This window comes from Sander lucioperca, chromosome 6 (assembly GCF_008315115.2).
Source record: "Sander lucioperca isolate FBNREF2018 chromosome 6, SLUC_FBN_1.2, whole genome shotgun sequence".
NCBI lineage: Eukaryota > Metazoa > Chordata > Actinopteri > Perciformes > Percidae > Sander > Sander lucioperca.
Genome location: NC_050178.1, coordinates 34,085,657 through 34,105,958, shown reverse-complemented (window position 1 = coordinate 34,105,958; position 20,302 = coordinate 34,085,657). Strand labels below are relative to the sequence as shown.

The window sequence follows — 20,302 nt, the reverse complement described above, 5'->3', positions numbered from 1 at the left end:
AACTATAAAAAAAAAAAAATCACAACTTTTTTTCAACTTTCACTGTCTCCCGCAACTTAATTGCAACAAACATACAAAAGACATCGCAACTTTTATCGCAACTTTTTACAAAAGCTCCCGCGAAATCAGGCATTTTGGGCCTCAACAATCTCAAAAAAAGGCCGCAAAATCCTAGAGGGACTGGATTTTTATTAATCTGTCAAAATTCTTATTGTCGGTTAATGGTTAATCGTTAACCTCCCTAACAACAATATTAACTTTATGTTTGAAAAAGCACTTTGTAGGTATGTTTGAAGAGGTGCTGTAGAGTAAAAAAAACCAACAAAAAAAAACCTTTCACTTCTATTCAGTTATATATTGTTATTTCTTCCATTTTTTCTTCCTCTACATCTTATCATTCAAGACTAGCACTCCCAGAGGGGAAGGGGCACTACAGAGGGTGTGACAAAACGAATCACCATGTCTTGTAATGTGTTTTGAACATATGGTGCCAAAGATGAAGCTTGGAAGAGAGAGCCTCACTGTGCATAAAAATGTATGAGCAAAACAAGAGAGGATGGCATTTCAATCATCTGAGTATTCTTAGTATTCGCAGGGTGCTCAAAATACAGTATCAACAGCTAGCGGCAGAGTACAGACAGCAGCATCTGTCACTTTGAACCGGCTGGGTTCCCACAGACAAAAAGATCTTTGTGGGACACAGTAAACAACACAAAAACAAGTGAGCATAAAACAATCTTTTTTGACTAAAGTAATACTAAAAGAATAGGCCTATCTTATTATTATTTGATTAGTTGACCAATAGAAAATCAATGGATTATACTTTCCTTATCAATCCTTATCAAAATTAATAAACTGCATTTCAACCTAATATTCAAAATGAACATCTAGTTAGCTGGGTAAAAATGACCCCATGGTGGTTCTAGGAAGTATTGTAATGTTGGTGGTTCTAGCAATAAAGGATGGAAAACCAAAAACACAAGAGCAAACTTGTAAGAAATAGTTTGAAAAAAAAATGTGTATCTGCTCTAATATAACGTACAATCTACCATCTTACTGCCCAACCAATACTGGATTTTTTTTTTTTATATCGATGGGTTGAAAAAAAACTTGTCAGTGCTCTCTGGTGGACAAATTATGTAATGGTGTTATTGTTTCTAAATTGCCTCAAACCTAGTTTGACATTTCTGTACTGCAATTTCTTGTTAGTGGCAGACATATGCACTGATACAGATATATCTGCAATAGGCTAATATGGGGTCTAGCTCTACAACCTACTTTATTACTACCTAACCCAGCAATCACATCCAGGGATGGTACAGTTTTCCTAAGAGGTTACAGGTTAGATAAAAAGAAAATGTCCTGTTCATGTTATTTCTTCTCTGCGTTAGAGCGGGTCCTGGATGCTACTATATCAGAGTGTAGGACAATCTTAGTGGCTCTGTCTTGCTCTGTTGGATTTGGGAAAATTCAGACTCAATCCTTTAGCACTATATTATTTACATATGCTATTCAAAACCCCCATTTACAATATTCTTGTTTTAAAATGAGCCAGAGACAGCCGTTTTCAAACCAACTAATGAAGCTAAAGTTAGCCTACTAAGCTACCTAGCTAGGGCTGATAATCTGCCATTGACAATTGTCATTTCCTCCGGTTAGTGTATGTTTTGGTCATTCGATTTTCATTTCATTAACAGGTATTAAAAAACAAAAAAACGAATGGTTATTTGATTTTCGTTTTAAAATACAAAATTTAAATTTTTATAATTACCGACAAGCATTTTTTTTTTATTTCTAATTTTGAGTGATTTTATTTTTTGTTATAAGGAATAGAAAATGAAAAAAAAAAAAAAACATTTAAAATTTCTCCCATCCCCTTTTGACAATGAAAAGGACAAAAACGCCTTGTTTGTTGTTTCAAATTTTGTATTTTAAAATGAAAATCAAATAACCATTCGTTTTTTGTTTTTTAATACCTGTTTATGAAATGAAAATCGAATGACCAAAATATACACTGACCTCCTCCCAACAAAATCAAGCTGGCTAACAATGAGAAGCCTGCTTTTGTCTACCTGTATCTGAATTCAAGATTAATTTCTTCAAAAATTACCAACAATTCTGAGTGGAAAATCTCCCACCGATCTTACTGTGTATGTGCTGTTTACATTTGTTACAACTAAGATTACAGTGCTTGTCTTTAAAAGCAATACATGTTTGGCTGTCACCATTTGTCTTTATTTTATACAATTGACTAATCAAGACCAAATTTTTTTCTCCTAAAGGCAACCCTTGACACCTTTTCAAAGGTAATAGACAATCATTTTCCACAACTTACAACTAGAGTACAAAGGAGAACTGGTTAAGAATTAATGAAGCTTGCTGAGCTTGTCTCCACAGCCATTTCAAAGTCAAAGTCAAGGAGAGAGCTGCATGTGGAGTCCTTAAATACACTCGGGAGTCCAGAGTTACAGTCGGACAGGCTTATAGCTACAAGGTAATTCCTGCACTTTCCCATGTCCCCAGCCAACCAATAAGACCCAATTCTGCAAAAGCAAGACTTTTCTCAATTTTCCACCTCTTCCTTTCTCTTGTTTAAATCCATTCTTTGCTCTCGCTCTCTCTCTCCAGCTCAGTAACATCTCCCACAAATCTCCCCCTCATGTTGTTGACACTACGTTTTTACTCCTCTCTCCCTTTCCTATTTGCCTTTTATTCTTACTTTCGACCTATTAAAGGTTCATCTGTCACTCGAGCCTCTTCTGTACTTTCACCTTCCTTCCTTTAATTCAGTTCCCCTCCACACTTTCTCCTACTCTCTGTGGCTCTCTCGCTGAGTGGGCAATCTGTGTCTGTTGGCTCTCTGGTGTGTGGCATAAAGAGATGCTTCCAACTCTCAGAGTAGCTCACTACATCTCCTGGAGCCGTGCCCACTGGCTCTGGCAGGTGTTGAGCATCCTGGGAGACGTGTGTGTGTGTGTGTGTGTGTGTGTGTTTCACTGTGTGTGGTGCCCTGTGGCTTGTAAAAAAAGAAAACTGAACCATAAATGAACCATAACGGTGCTGCTGTGTGATTCTGTTGCATGTTTTATGCAAGCCATAATGCATATGGTGTCCTTATACAGTGTCCATGAAAGTAATGGATGTGAGGCAGAAAGGAGCCCGTTAAGTTATGGTTTTGCAACATCTCTCTCTGACACATACACACGCACACGCACACGCACACGCACACACACAAACCTCTCCTAACCACAAAACCAAAGCACAGGATATCACAGCAATTCAAAGCAGATTAAAGGAATGGACTCCTTTACCAAATGGAGGACAGAAAAATAAAAATACATTTATGAGTGACTCCCCATATTATGTGCTGTAAGCATTAGAAAAAAAACTGCACTTTTGCTAACTCCGCCTTCTACTTTCTTTCCTCATCACACAGCTGAAATGCAAATGTTTTTATTCTCTTTGAATCTATCATATAATAAACTTTGTCCACTGATTTGTTTCCAGTGAAGGGCAATGAGGCAAACAGCCTAATTACCAGAAAAAAAGGCAAACTGCAGATACACAGAAAGACACAGAAGAGAGGGATTCAAATACATATTTGTGACATGTTACTCTATGCAATGCAAATATTACTCCACCTGTAGTATGCCACACTAAATATTGGTCAAAATTGTTAGTCTACAGGTTTTTCCGGGGTTGTGTATGTTGATAATTTGCTTATGTGCACACATTTTTATTTTGACATACATATTTTTTTGTCAAAAACAAAACGCATTCCTGGTGTCATAAAGCCATAGCCACTAGCGATATCATTAGACATGACCATGACCCAGAGAGTGCATGAATCCAAAAGAAAGGTATATAGTTGTCACATGTAAAATCAGTCAGTGAACAGACAAAATGATATGTTCAAATGCTACAGGTTATTTTATTATTAGATGTGCTGTTACACAGCTGTCCGATATGTGTCTGACTTATCTTTACTACATGATGATTGTGGTAACCTGCAACGGTTGTTTATTAATCGCTTACTTAATTGACATAAAATGAATCAGTAACTTGCGATAATTGATTTTGTCACTTTTTGAGCAACGACATTCTCTGGTTTCAGCATCTCGTGTGAGGATTTGATGCTTTTCCTGATTTATAGAATTGCAAATGGAATATTTCTGGGTTTTGGACTGTTGACTGCACAAAAATAGGATATAGAAGATGTTACATTAAGCTACGGGAACTTGTGATAAAGAATTTTCACATTTTTTTCACAGACTAAACAATTAAAGGGGCGCTATGCAGTTTTGGCAATTTCTTTGCTGTTTTCTCGCTTTTTGCTCACAGGTTTCTCTATAGAGCTCCCCCTACAGCTTCAGAATAGATATTTGGCAACGCTGTCGTAAAAACTCGTTCCCCTCTCCCATTTTCTCCCTCCCATCTTCTCACTCTGGTCATGTGCATTTGTTTTCAAAGAAGCCGGCGAACGCATGGAGCCATGTCCACTGAGGTTTTTCTCGAAATATTACCCTTCTGTCCCAGGTCCGTAACATTATTCTTTTTTCCTACAATGGCCTTAAAACGCTGTCGGAGCAGAAGCAACTTGCATTTGCCAACTTCAAGCTGACAAGAAACTCTGTGGCAGATAAAGTTTCTGATCAAAGATACTTACAAGTGCAACAGCAAGAACACCAGGTCAGCATCAGATTTGCAGGCTTCTGTTTGTCTCAGTTCTCACCATTCTGAAAACTCCTCGCTCGGTCAGTCTGCCGTTTCCTCTTTCTCTGTTCCTCCGACAATGCTTTCCTAGCTTTCTGCTTCTTCCGGGCCGCCGGCCCAAAGTTGCAAGGGTGTTTTTTTCCGCTCACAGGCGCTAGTGGGAAGCGAGACGACCACCATTCAACCCGAAAAAAGTCATGTAACCATTCCAATGACTCCGAAGCTGTTCAGTTAAGGTAAATTAAAGTGCCCATATTATGAAAAAATCACTTTTTCTGGGATTTGGGGTGTTATGTTGTGTCTCTGGTGCTTCCACACACATACAAACTTTGAAAAAAATCCATCCATGCTGTTTAGAGTGAGATACGGTTCCTGAATGTGTCCTGCCTTCAGTCTCTGGGTGAGCTGTTTAAAATCGGCACGGCTTGTGACGTCACAAGCCGAAACGAGCAGGCTAACCGCAACCATTAGCTCGTAGCGTTAGCGTTAGCATGCTAACGCTAATGCTAACGCTAGCATGCTACCTCGTTCTCAATAGCAAAGCACTGCTACAACACACACAAGTTCACCATAATCTACAAAAGAACTACTTACATGTGCGCCCTCATTTAGAAGTCTCCCAGCTAATCCTGCCTTGTAACTGACTGAAGTTGTAGAAACAGCCTTTCTTTTACTGTCTATGGAGCTAGCTAGCTGACATGATCTACATCTGAGCTACTGCACATGTGCAGTGCAATCAAAGATAGTACAGAAGAAGAAGAAGAAGAAAAGAGGTCTCACTCTGTAGCTAAAACAGAGACCAGCTGAAAAGAGGATCTGCAGCAGTGAGAGAGAGCGGTGCAGTACAACAAAAATATGGTGTTTTTTGAAAATTAAACCATGTAAACCTATTCTGGTACAACCTTAAAATACAATTATGAACCTGAAAATGAGCATAATATGGCTGCTTTAAGCTAAAAAAACTGCATAGTTCCCCTTTAATCAAGAAAATAATAGTTAGATGAATGGCTAATGAAAGTATTCATTAGTTGAGTAAACATATACAAATTCAAAAAACCTCAGTGGGTCAGGTGTTGGACAATATTGTTGTAAAAAGGCTTTATTGGTGACATTTGGACCAGGCTGGTAAAGGCAAAGGTCCACATGAAGGAAATGAGACATGCAGTATAAATAGAAAACTCTGACATATCATAATCACCTTGTGGTCGAACACTACAACATTTTTAAAAAAAGTTTTAGAGCGAGTCACAGACTAAAGTTATCGTTTATTCCAACTTCCGTCAAGCTGCTGAACTCCAATAGTAAATCTTAGCCCAACAGAGCAGGGGTGCAATAAATACACCAGCACTTTTTGCACTTAGCACTTTAATTATTACAGTTAATTCTTAGGATGTTGTGTTGTCTGTGCTGTCATGTGTGTCCTTCTTTTGTGTCTTAGGACGCTTTGCTGATCTCATTTTTATGTTGATTTTATTGTATTGTATTGTATTTGTATTTTATTTTATGTTGATTTTAGAATGTTTTTTCTGTTACATGTTGTTTAGGTTGTGAAGCAACAGATTGTAGCACTATGTCCAAGACATATTTCCACTCAGGGACAATTAAGTGTATTCTATTCTATTCTGACTACACAGGACTTTCACACAAGAGAGCTGGGATCGTGTCCCGCGTGTGGCGTATATCAACCGTTTTTTTTTTTTTTTTTTTTTTAATAAAGCCTTCCCCAATGTTCTTTTCCTAAACCCAACTATTTATTGTTTCCCTAAGCGTGTGTGTCGTCACCGTCGTGTTTTTGTCATTTTTTAGTGTTACTAAAGCCTTTCCCAATGTTCTTTCCCTAAACCCAACCTTTTTATTTTATTTTATTTTTTACACACATGTGACGTTCTCGCGATAGCACGGTACGTTCTCGCGATAACATGGCACGTGGCAACGCCACGTGGTGTGTATGTTTACATCCACTGTATACAGCACAGACAGACACGTGGATAGCTCAAAATGCGTACAGATAACACGCCATTTGGCTTTAGGAAAGTGCCGTGTATGTTTACGCAAAGTCATGATGCCATGTTGCTTTCTGAAACAGAAAACCCAGAGTTTCCCTCGTCTCAGGGTTAACAAACTCAGATTTTCACTAAACCTGCTTTCTGAAACGGATCCCTGGAAACATTACATTTGGGAGGGAGGGGACATACAATCCAGGTGAGGAGCCATTTTAACCAAAATGATAAGCATTAATTATACAAAAAATTACTCCATATTGGTGCATACTAATTGCAAAAAAACAACAACTGAGGTAACATCCCAAATGTGTGGATGTGGCAGTTCAGAGACTAACAAGGATTGTAAAGTCTGCAGAGAGCTGTCATGAATAACGAAAAAATACAAGGCGACTGAGTCACCTAAATGAAATTTTTCCTCAATCTAAAGAATTGTGTCCATATGACACAGTACACTTAACTTGTGTTTCATAACTTCTCATTGAAACTTGCTTATACAATATTTACCATATAATAAAGTCAAAATAAAGTCAAAAATCCTCAGCAGCCAACTAGATAATATCCTTTCAAGTCTGTACCATACCAAGATTGTGAATCTTATGGTAACTCATTTTTAAATTTCAAAAGTTTTAGATTTTATAGCTTTATACAGTGTTCTCCGTGTCCACCTCACCCTCACATCAAATCACCACACCTGTTCTCACTGGAACATGTACTGCAGGACTGATCTGGGGAAGTGGGAAGTGTAGAGTAGACAAGGAAAGCCAGGTAACCGCAGCGCTGATGAGGAAAGTGGGAACAGGTATGTAGATGGGCAGGGCAGTCGGGTGATGGGGAAAGGAGGGAAAGTCCGAGTAGTAGTAGTACTACTGTAATATTTAGTATGTCCAAAAACAAATGCAATACACCCAAAAGTACCAGGATGTATGTATCTTGTATTGTCTGGCAATAGGGGCAGGTGAGTGAGTGACATAAAAGTATATATGACTGTTCAGACTGAGGTTGCATTGCAAAAAATCTGACCTGTATCTGATTTAGGACCACATATTTATGAAAGTGGCCCAAATTAGAATTGAAAAGATCAGATTATATGTCATTTGTGCAGTTCACACGTTTTAGCAAAAAAAACACCCAGATCTGTAGCACATACAAAAAAAACCCTCAGATTTAGGCCACTTTTGCCTGCAGTCTGAATGTAGCCTCAGGGGCCTGGAATGTGGCAGGAGAGAGAGACAGACAGCCACAAAAACAAAAAATAATTTTGTTAATCCAAGTTTGCTTGGATTAAAATTGTGTAAAACTACAAGTTGATAAACAAGAATACTGAACTGTTGCACAGCCCTAATCTGCTAATTGGAGGATCCCTAATAATACCAAAGCAAAGATGTCATCACAGTTATGACAGATACACTCTATGCCTTCTATGCATGCATCCCAAATCATTAAAGGGATACTTCACCGATTTAGCATTGAGCTTTTTATCAGTAGAAACACGGTAGTATTTTTGAATGACCGTGCTTCCCTCCCTCATGTCCCCCTGAGACGAGAGATCTCTGTATTGTAGGTCTGGAAAAAATCTTCCGATGACGCAAAACGACAATTTTTGCATCATCGGAAGATTTTTTGCCCAGAGGCAATGGACTACAGCCAGTAGTAGGAGCTACTTCCGCATGTTTTCAACCCACCCATAGGGGGTTGGACTGTCGTCTTTAACCGAAGCTTCCCGAAGCAAAAGGAGCGTCAGCCATCTTGAAGCTTCGCTAAAAAAAGCTCCGTCTTCTTAGCAGAAAACTTTTAAAACAATTATGTGCATTCAAACTACTGCACATGTGTACCACCAGGATACATTGGTACATATCAGAGAATATGCAGGAAACTTTATTACAGACGGAATACTCGACACACTACGCAAGATTCGCCTGCTAGGGAGACCAGGACCTCAGCCAGCGGTGTCGCCCGATGGTGCTAACTGGGGAAAGGGATCTCGACAGCGGTTCGACCTCGGTGGAAAGCTAACGCTAGCCGGCCACCTGTTCAATCAATCCTGCTTGCAAGTGTCCGCTCATTAGACAACAAACTGGACTACATCCAACTTCAACAAAACTCCCAACGCGAGTTCAGAGACTGCTGTGTTTTTGTTTTTGTGAAAACATGGCTGAACAACAGTGTACCGGACTATCCAGCTACCAGGCCTGCTAGTCCTGCTGTGTCGCCGGATAAAACTCGTGGAGATGGGGTGTGTTAACAAGGACTGGTGCAGGAATGGGTTGCTTGTATCCAACTAACTGCTAACTGCTGGTGTAGTTTGTGACTGTTAAATGCAGACCATTCTACATTCCACGCAAATTTACAGCTGTGTTTATACTCGGTGTTTACAGCTCACCAAGCGCTAATGCTAGTATGCGTAAGCTGAACTTTACGGAGCCTATAATGTGTGTGCAATAAATGTAGCCTGTTTCGTATGTTGTTTTTATATAATGTCGTTTTGATATATTTTAAATGTGTAACACCACTTGAGCCACGGTGAAACGTTGTTTCGTGTATATGGTTGAAATGACAATAAAACACACTTCGGTTGAGTTGACCGTCTCACTGTCTGTCTGTCTGTAAACGGTAGGCATGGCTTGGGAGTGGACTCTAAAGCAGCAAAGCAAGTGCATTCTGGGATTTGGTGTCTTTCAAAAACACATTTTCTGGCTTTTCTCGGGCCTAGGAGCCACCAATTTCTAAAACAATTTCACATTTCTACTACATAAGTGACCCAATTTAAAGATATATTCATCTTTCCAACAGTGAATTATCCCTTTAACACCACCAAATCACGCTGTTCCAAAACTAATGCTTCACCATCCTGCCTCTCTTGTCCTTCCTACTCCTCATCGATCTGACTGAGTTGTCAAATTGCCTTTCAGTTTGCTATGCAGGCGCCCTCTTCAACCTGCCTGTGAAACATGATTTGTTGACAAACGATGAGTGCTGTGCCGATGTCAGGCTGTCTGCTCTGACATCCAACTGTTTCCTGACTTTAATCACAGGGGCGTCACTAGTAATCAATCCCATAACCTTGGTAGAATGCTAAATCAACACAACAGCTGACGCCAATGGTACATTTTCACAAATCCAAACTGGCAGAGAAAAGTGTGAAACATGTACAGTACTTGTGATGTTAATATTGACTTCCAGGGAAATCTCTAGCACCCTGGGTTGCCTCGTTGTTAATACTATATAACTGGCACAGAAAGAGTTTTCTTGGCTTGGCCTTTTCTAAGTATAGATTTTCCTAAAGGCAGTACTGTCAGAACCACCTCATAGTAGAAGCAGGGGGCCCTTGTTTCAAGATGCAAGTACAGTACATTTATTTTTAAAATGGTCCTCCTTGGCATTTCTAACAATATTGCTCAGAGAGCAATGATAGAAGTGAGGCCACGAGAACACAGAGGCGGCTGCTTGCTATTCACCAAAGACTAATTAAAAATGAAAAGGGAGGAAAATGATGAAAGAAAGCAATGCGGTAAAGGACATAAATATATAACAAATGCATGTACACTGCTCCAGCCCAAAAGAGACCACTCTTAAATATTTTCTCACTTCAGGTCCATAGCAAAATGAGAGGGATAAATCCAGCTTGAGTGCCAGTGTGAGGTCAATCTATCGATCCTCTCTCTCTCTCTCTCTCTCTCTCTCTCTCTCTCTCTCTCTCTCTCTCTCTCTCTCTCTCTCTCTCTCTCTCTCTCTATGTCCCTCCCTGCTTTGGAGGGAGCTTGAGCTGTTTGAGGATGACTAAATTAGAAGGCTTATTAGCATGGACGAGAACCAAGTGTGACACCCGTATCTTTGCTGGTCCATGTGTGTGTGCTTGTGTGTGAGAGCCAGAGTAAGCCTGTCACCAACCCTGCAAGCTTCTGTTTTTCTTTGTGAAACCATTAAAAGATAAGGCTTATGCTATTCTTTATGTTTTTCCTTATTGTCAACATGTCACATGAAAAGACCAAAACCAACTATGTGTTGGTCCGTCTCTCAACACTTTCAAGTCCAATCATCCCTACTGAAGACGTAAATCTTAACTAACATATCATAAATACATACAGTAGTTCCATTTCAAAAGAAAAGGAAAAATAGCTGTAATTTTTAGCAAACGTTACACAAACAGGAGTTAATTGTGCATTCTTGGGGGACTACTTTAAGCACATTAAGGATGTTTTTACACTTGCCTGGTTTAGTTCGATTGACTCAAACCCTGGAACGTTTACCACCATGGTGCGGTTCGTTTGGGCAGTTGAGAACACAGAAATCGCACTCGGGTGCAGACCAAAAGAACCGGTCCGAGACCAACTTGAGGAGGTGGTCTCTGTCAGGTTACAAACGAACGCTGGTACGCTTCCGTACAGTTTGTTCGTAAGGAACGTGATCCGACCTCGATCCGACCCAACAATGTGTACACCGCAAGTTTGAATTTAACAGCACCTGTAGTCAAGTGTGCTTGGCAATCTGTGATGCAGCAGAGCATGCAACTGTAGCAGCAATGTGCAATGTTTCTGTAATATACTTTGGTCAAGCTCTAACCAGTCGTTGCTAAAGTTGGAGACCGACACAGAGTGACAGAGAGCAGAGCGAAGTCTCGGTGAGCAGAGCAGACGTAGTAACGTTGCTTCCAGATTTACTTTCTTGATCCCGCCCCAGACACATCTGACCAATAAGCAGAGTGAAGGTTCTTGCATGGTTTGTAGTGATGCATTTTGGTTTGCTTGGATTTTTCTCTGTGTGAAACGAAACCGAACCAAGGGGAAAACGCTCCAAATTTACACTCATCAACTGATTTGGTCCAGAGCAAACAAACTCTAGGTGTGAAAACACCCTTAGTGTGCTAGCTTAGTACTGTACACCACCAGAATGGTGTATGTCGGAATGACCTAAAATAAACTACAATATGGGTTGTCATGGTAATGAAATGCTGTATTGCATAAAATTAGATATAGGATTTGGCGGGTAAAGTTGACACTTTTTATTCAAAATGTGTACTGTTTAAACCTGGTAAAGAAATTAAATGATGAAATGCCTGTATCACCATGCAGTAGTGGGTCATACCTTACAGTCAGGTAAAAGTAGTGTACAGTATGAATAAGTCAAAGGAATTTTGAATGAAGCCCTGGTAGCTGGAAGAATTATAGAAAATCCTTCTCTAGGTTAAGTGCAAACATTTTTCACCTGAAAAGTTGCCACCTTACAGGGACAGCAAGTAAAATCAGGGTCATTAACTCAATGCTTCCATTTGAGTCACATCCGTAGGGCACTGACTAGAAATGATTCATTGAGAAGAAATCAGCCACAGTAAAAACCAAGACATAAAAATCCAGCTAAACATCATAACTTCCACCAAGGTGAATGTAAATAGTCCGTGAACAAAATCCCTGTGGGAAGAGGTATTTCACTAACTTGATGAATGGCTTTAATAATAAGGGGAGCCCCGAGTGGATGAAACAGCAAGAATCTCCTGTAATGAAGAGATATGCTGCAGATATTTATCTTGATCTTAATCCTGCATGCAGATAACCAACTAGAGGAAGAAGTTATGTTTGGTTAGTGAATATTGGAAAAACCTTCAGGGACAGCACTTTGTTCTGGTTTAGAGTAGGGCTGCACGATATTTTGTTTCATCGTCTACATTGCGATGTGCGCATGCGCGGTAGTCACATCGCAGGACGTCGCAATGTTGACGCTACAACTTCTTTGCTGCTTGATAAAAAAGTAAACTTTCACCGTTCTCCTTTTCCATGATTGTTACCGGCCGACCCTTCCCCTTTAAGACAGGTGGTCATGTGACGTAACGTTAGTCCGACGGGGGGGGCACAAAACATGCTTTTCCATGGGTAGTGAAGCTACAGTAGTCAGTGTTTTATGTTCGCTGCAAAGACAAACTAAATCACCCGATTAATGCAACGTAATCATGACATATCCCGGCCATTTTTCACCGCAGAAAGCTGCTGCTAGCCAGGCTAAAGCTAACATAGTTAGCCTAAAGAAACAAGGCGTCTGTCCCAACTAATGTTATGGTTCGGAGCTGCGACGCTGGAAACGTAACACTAATCTACAACAGCGTCTGTTTCTGATATAACGTAATTTACACTGATTTAAGTGCTCTTGGATACACAGTTTGTTGCAAGAGTGTGACATGCAGGCTCTACATGCACAGCAAACCAACAATCATGATCAATTTTAATCAATTTATCAAACAACCAAAGCAGGCCCCGCTAGTCGACCACAACCTGAAATTTAGAGGAAGCAACATGCATGCATTATTAATATCATTCACTTTAGCCTGGATTGATATTATATGAATACAATGGTGTCAACCAGTGTATTTCTTCCTAATTTCCCTCTCCAAAATCACTTCAGAAGAGTAATCACAGTGCTTACTTGCTTTGGTTTTTGTAAAGCATTAAAGTTCAACAAAGACTGGTTCACATAAGAAAATTTCCTTTTTCATTTTTATTTTCTTTGTAGATGCACTCCCCTACAAAACCACCCCAGTAGTTGAGAATGATTTAGTATTTATAAATAGGGCTATTTTATCTCTTGTAAAAATTAGTCTTTTTTTCATATAGCAATATATATCGCAGGGAAAAATATTACAAACACACAATACAAACGTATTTTTTAGAAGTCAAAATGAGTCACTTTTATTAAGTTATTGTATTTTTATGAATTCACCACTAAGTGAGTCAAAGATGAGTCAAATGTTATACCTGCAGTTGTGAATAGCGCTATGACCCCGACTTACAAGTGTACAAGTGACAACCAATAACCTAATGTCAAAAAAACCTGATAACACTGATAAACAAAAATAAGCAGTCTGGGGATTTGCCAGAAAGTCAATAATACTGTATTTGGTTCAGAATCAGTGGCGGTGCAAATAGACAGGAGTCTCCTTGGGGAAATAATCGCTTGCTGCGAGACCTTCAGCCTCCATTCAAGGTGGAAGGTAAAATAATGAAATAAGAATGGAGCCAGTAATCAAGCAAGCAGCTGTCTGCCCGTTGACGCTGGTACTCCAGAGTGAATTTTTTATAGCCCTTGGGACACAAGACTCAGAGGCTATTTCTGCGTTTCCTCTCAGTGTATGGCAACACAAAGTAGCTGTTGTTGTTGTTGACAACACATATTGGGGCTCTGAGCTGTTTTTGAGAATGCACCCTGTACTCCAGCTGTACTCTACGGGGAAGAAAGACAACATTATGTTATGTTTGAGTGCCCTGGAGAACCTTTAAGTGATGGTGTGTATGTTTTCACAAAACGCGAGGCATTATGTGTTGAATGAAGTTGAATTAAAATGGAAGTAGTTTCACATTGGTAGAAGTAATGGAATGGAATGTTAACATATTTTAAGTGAGTCTAAGTGAGCTCATACAACCAGGACCTCATTGCAAATGGCCTGTACACTATATTATCTTGTGTAAGAGCAATTTATTATAATTGCACATTTCACTGAGCATAGCTGACCATCTCAGCCAGAGGTGAGAAGGGTCCACACAAAACAGGCTCTCTGCTAACTTCTCTCTGGTGGTTCAGAACAAATGTAGTTGATCCTGCTGTTATTAGCTAGTGTGTAATGGCTGCTGGGGATGGGTTGCAATATTTGTAATGAACAAATGCCTCCAAAAGCGAAAAGAAAGCTAATTTTCTCCCCTAAATATTCAGTTTAAACCAATTCCAAAACACATTGGATCATCACTGAATTTCTTCTGCTTCATTGTGTATAGTCTGTATTTCTAAAATCACAAATTCTGTCTATAGAAAAGGTAGTGAAACAGACAAATATTATTTTAACTGTGTGTCATGACAAGCGTAACTACTTCACACCAGGTATTACTGCATCACCGGAGGAAAGCAACTGCATGTCAAGTTGCGACATGCTAAAATCGACTCCTGCTTCCGGTTACCTCTCGAGGTAAGCATTGTTTCAACCATCCTTTCACTCTCCTGCTCTCTCCTACCGAGCCTCCGTGAGCAGCACCCTGTAACAGCATGATTGTACAATCTATTGCCCCCCCCCCCTCCCCTTCCCTCACACAGTCAGAGCTCCATTAATTTGAAAGCCAATGCAAACTGCTGGGGCTGGCCATCCTCATTAAGAGGACACCAAGCAGAGAACTGGCAGAGAATCCCTGACACTTTGGAAGCCTAATGAATTGGTACACGCCCCCTCACTGTGAAAGTGGTATGGTCACTCTTAACTACCTCCTTTGTGTTTACTGGTGAGACTCAACCCTAATGTATGGCAGGTGAGTCATACTCTGACACAAGTGGCCCACACATGTTGGTGAAAGCCCTGGTTCACATAACCTGGTCGTTTGACTTCACACAGAACATGTCATTTTGCGTTGCAGGTGATTCAACCTACACTTCAGCTGAAGCCAGATGCACTTATCTGAAACAAATGAGTCAGGGCTGAATCTAACAAGTACTTTCCAGAACAGTGCATCCAGCCCCTCTGCCTGAGCAATTTATCAAAGAGCCCGATTGAAAAGAAAAGAAAAATCTCCTGAGGATAACTAAACTTAAAAAATGCTCTTTTCTGGTGCTGCAGCTACTGTTGTTCAAAACTGAAAATAGAAGGATTTATTTTGTTTTCTGGTTTTCTGTTGTTTTTCCAGAGGAGTTTTCATTCTTGTTAAGAGTCCACATCCTAAGGCATTTTCTTATGGCCAGTCTGAGACATGGGGTGGGAAACAGAGACGCAACGTTTATAGCCAATTTTAATTAACTCCCTTTGGGAGAAATGTGACTAATTGATTTTCTAGGCTGTCCAAGACAGTCAATCCATTTGAAACTGTGCGTACCACATTCATTTATAGCGGTCAAGCTAAAGCTAACTTGCTAAGCAGCGAGGGCTCAAGGGACAATGGGTGAGACACTGTGATGAAGTGGTTATCACACAATTTAATTAGACAACAGTAAATCTATGTTTGGAGCTGCTGGAAAAAGGTAAGATTGCAGGTAAAAAATGCCAGTTATGTTTAAAAGAGCTGACACTGAGATAAGTAACAGAAAAGGTATTCTACACTGGCTGAAAATTAAAGCATTTATGAAGCAGTAATTAAGTTGTTTTAGCAGCTATCTGAACACTATGCCTTACCAAAGCAAAGCATATTTGAGGATAGCGTCACCTACAGCATAACTGCACCTACAGAATAACTGTGGACTCAGTCACTATGAGGTGAAAATATATACTCAAAAAGAGATTTGGAGCAACATTTACACTGTGTAAGTGGTTATAAGAAAGTCTAAGGCTATGTTGAGACTGCAGGCCTTAATGCTCAATTCTGATGTATTGCCAGATCCAATTTATTTGACTGACTGTTCACATTATTTTTTTTAATGTGGCCCGCATCAGACTCAGGTATGAACTGGTCACGGAAAGTGACCCGCATGCGCAAACGAGTAATATAGCGTCACGCAGCACAATGTTTAAATGCTTATCAAAATAAACCCCTGGATGTATTAAGAGAACCAAGGAGATGTAATCATTATGTCGTACTACTAGCTACCGCTACCAGCCAATTTTGGCAGTTTGGGAAGAGAGACTTTAATAACATTACATCCATGTTACTAGCTTTACAGCATACAGTCCTTGGATGTATTATAAGATAATACAAATGATGAATTACAGCCATTATATCTATTATTAGAGCTACAGGAACTCAGGAGAACCGTCATATGAGCCTGCAGCCTGAGCCTATTAGTGCATGTTACAACTTTTAAAACAATAATTTAAATAAGGACTATTTATGTGTTCGGACTGGCAACTTGATGTACCTCAAAAAAATGTATTCGCTGATATGTAGACGTATCTTTCGCCATGTAAAGTCTATGGGAAAGTGCAGAATTGTGACGATGGTCGATCTAGAGTGACATCAGAGTCACATTAATTCCAAACTGACTGTCCATTTAAAAACAATCTGACCTGTATCGGAAATTTACAAAAATTGAAAATTTTCATTTCAAAACCTCATTCATTCATATATGACCGCGATTTAAACCTAATTCACTTCAATAAAGATAGCTATACATGCTGTTCTTGAGCATCAAGGCGTGGTGGCGCTGCGGTGCAAATTCAACTCATACGAATCTTTGCGTTAAAATGTATGTTAACTCAAAGATCCGTAGAAAAAATATAAACGTTGGAGGCCATTAATCGGCGCGCAAAGTCCTTGAAATACATTCTGCAGTTAGCATCATATAGCCATGGCAAAAAGAAAACAATGCAGTTTAATTAATTTTGGTTTCACTAAGAAATTGTGTAGCAATGACGTTAATAGCACGACCGATTCACCTGCTGCAAGCCCTATTAGCACACCTCCCGCCAGGGTGACAACGCAAGAAGAAGCTGAAGAAATAATGTCCTCTCTGGCTGAAAATGGTGGTGGTAACAGCACGTCAGAGGCCGGCCACAATCCTAACCCCTCTTGCTCCTCTCTCCCGTTGAATTGGAACAGCCAGCAGTGGAGAGACTGGAAGAGCCGATATACATGGCTGTTTGTTAAGGATAGAAGCTTGGGGTGCATCGCTTAGGCCTAATTGAATGGAGGAATTATGGTATTCTTCGGTAGCTTGAGTAACTTTAACCGTTGTTCATGTGAAATCTCAAAGACAGCCTGATGCTTTGTTTATAGACTATTTGTGGGTTGCTGTTTGCTGTTTGAATCTATCAATTCCTGTCGATAAAGTATAATAGGGTAAATCCTGTATAGTGCATACACTTGCTATGTATCTCTGTAAGTCATTGTAAGTCGTAAGCGCACGACAAATCAGATATGAGCAAAACAATCGGATTTGGGTCACTTTGGCCTGCAGTCTGAAAGTAGCCAAAGAAACATAATTAGTAGGGATGTAACGTTTTTTGTATTCGTGCCGAACCGTCACGGTATGGTTGTAACGGTCTGGTTGTAACGGTCTGGTTGTCACGGTCCGGTGCATGCGTAATGCGTAATGTGGGAACAAGTTCCGCCCATAAACCTTTAGCCGTACGCCGTTAGCAACATTTGACAGCACAAATGAACTGGAAGACCATCCTGCTGGTTCCCGGTCAGCTACAACAGCAACAGAGAGAAAGGTGTGTATGAGACAAGGAGGGTGTGTCGCTGTTGCTCCACCGTTGCAGGCTATGTCAATGGAAAAACATGGACCATGCTAACGCACATTCGATGGCATTAACCAGATGTGCCGATCCCTGGAATGAGTGCATGTCTCAAACAACTGACTTGAACTAGTATTTGTGTTTAGTGTCACTAAACACTACTTCACTTAGCCTACATTATATAGCCTACCCAATGATGTATTATTTCACATACAGTGCCCAGAGGTAAGATGAAATCATAGTAAAAGAAGATAGTATTTCAAGATGCCTGTAGCCTCACGATCTAAGGCAGATACCATGTAATTGCAATATTCACAATCTGCTTTTGACAAGGGCTTATGTTGCACGTCATCTTTTGCATTTTTGAAATTGCGTTCGCTAAACCCACCAGACTCCATGTAAATAAACAGTAATTTTATACATACACTTCATTCAAAGTCGACAGAAAAAAAATAAAATTATGAAAAGCCATTTTGGGTCTTCTTTCCACTTTTCCAACCATCACAACTCTAGTTTTCGTTGTAATAAACACATAGTTTACCTATTTACATGTGAAAATATGTTGGCTCTATACACAAGTATTGCTTTTATAAATGGAGTCTGGTGGGTTTGGAGCTGGTTCTGGTTAAACAGAAAGGTCTTAAATAGGTCTTTCTCTGAAGAGATCCTTTCCATAATGTTGTCAGACACTTTAATCTGAGCCTGTCAGTGGCAAAACGAGCACTTTTGTGAAGGTAAATACAAGCAAAATCCTGGTGTGGCTGAGTTAAGAGTAAATTTCCTAAATTCTTAAAATACATAAACAGAGCTGTTCAGTGGCTTTCAGATGTGATCTTATGAAGGATACAGTAGACACAGCTGAGCCTTGGAGAACAGTTTTGTATATAGCACAAGACAAAAAAACTCACTTTGACTGTACATTTTCCAGGATGAGCCAAGCCATACAGCTCCTTTTAATTTCCATCCTAATCCCACTATAACAGTCATGAGCGGTATAAAAAACACATCATATGTTATTATAGAATGAGCTTGTCCTTAATTTACTCTTATATTGTATCACTATTTCCCTGGGAACCTGTTTATTTTGCTCTGACATTTAGGCCATAACTATTTTAATAGCAGCTACTGTTTGAATTGTATGCTGAAACAGCCTCTTGTGACAAAGGTTTGAAAACCCCTATATTCTGCTGTAGCCTACCTGATGGTCCAACAAAATAGGTTGAGTTTACTATAATTAATTCATTATTTGTAATTATAATATTATATTTATAATTTTACTAATTCTTAATGTATTGTGTGGCTTGTGCCCAGCTCTTAATAAGTTATTAAAGTGATCTGTCAAATTCCGTTAGATCAAATGCTTCACCAACTTGCACTAGCCTATATTCAACCACTTTCATGTGGACACTTTAAAAGATGATAAAGGTGGGGTATTCGTTTTATTTAATCCCCCAAGCCTACCTTTCACAGACAACAGTATGACTGCAATTATAGTCGACATTTATCTTCATAACAAGAATAAACTTTAAAAAATTTTTTTTTAAAAAAAAGGTCTACTGAACCCCACCCAGTCACTCCTTCTCAAGAGTGAATATTATAAGCTACCACCAATAAACACAGGCATAAAACAACTTACCATTTCCAGAGACATGATTATCCACCTCGCCGTGTCCGACGTTGAGAGCTGCGTTAAGTTGAAAATAAAGTCCCACGTACTGTAAAATCCCTCCAAAGGCTCCCATTGCTTCAGCCGGTGTTTCAAGCAGTTGAATAAAATGTGTCACATTAGGTGAAGAGCATCGGTAAAATATCCCCGCTGACGCTGAGCAGCACTCACAGACATAAAGATTGGAGCTGGAGGGGAGAGACTCTGCTGCTGCTCCACTCGGCTCTGCGGGAGGAGATGATGCGGCCAGCGGAGGCGGAGGGAGAAGCAGCGTGGAGACAGGTGCAGCGGCTCACACTGATGAAAGTCAGTTAGGCGGAGGGATCTCACAGAGATGTGTCGGTTTAAGTTTAATTACTGCACTACATTTGAATCTTGTTAACTTACTTCGGTAGCCGTATGTCATTCTGATGTTTAAGTAGAGGCTCTCAAGAGATCTATTTATTTCTCTTGTCTGTCACTGTTGTTTGAGGTTGTTTTTATCCTTTTTTGTTTAAGAATCACTTTTAGGCTTCCTTTTAGCTACTGTTGACATACTGTATTACTGTGCAATGGATTTAGATCCATTAGTGGGAGATTATTGTGATGTTTCAAACATTGATGATTGGGTTGGGTAATGATGGGTGGATACTACAGGTGTTTATAGCTTTGTGGTGGGTTTCACATGTTTTAAATACAGTATGTTTATGTACTTTATTATTCCGCTTGGGGAAGTTAAAGTTGAAAGCTAAAGTAAAAGGCCTAATCACTGTTTGCTTACGCAGACTGGAAACAGTCGGGAATTTTACT

General features: G+C 39.8%; 1 protein-coding gene and 1 long non-coding RNA gene across 2 annotated transcripts in view; one reads left to right on the top strand and one right to left on the bottom strand.

Moving 5' to 3' along the window:
- vstm2l (V-set and transmembrane domain containing 2 like) overlaps window positions 1-19,767 on the bottom strand; it is a 29,101-nt gene extending 9,334 nt beyond the window's left edge. The window contains exon 1 of the mRNA XM_031324392.2: window positions 19,484-19,767. Within this exon, the coding sequence (XP_031180252.1) occupies window positions 19,484-19,589 (106 nt within the window). The 5' untranslated portion in view covers window positions 19,590-19,767. The remainder of the gene's footprint in view (window positions 1-19,483) is intronic.
- On the top strand, window positions 1,125-18,029 carry LOC118495279. Its single transcript, XR_004897630.1, has 4 exons — window positions 1,125-1,208; window positions 11,582-11,585; window positions 11,806-11,809; window positions 18,019-18,029. It is a non-coding gene; the product is annotated as an uncharacterized LOC118495279 (long non-coding RNA).
- Window positions 19,768-20,302: the final 535 nt, after the last annotated feature.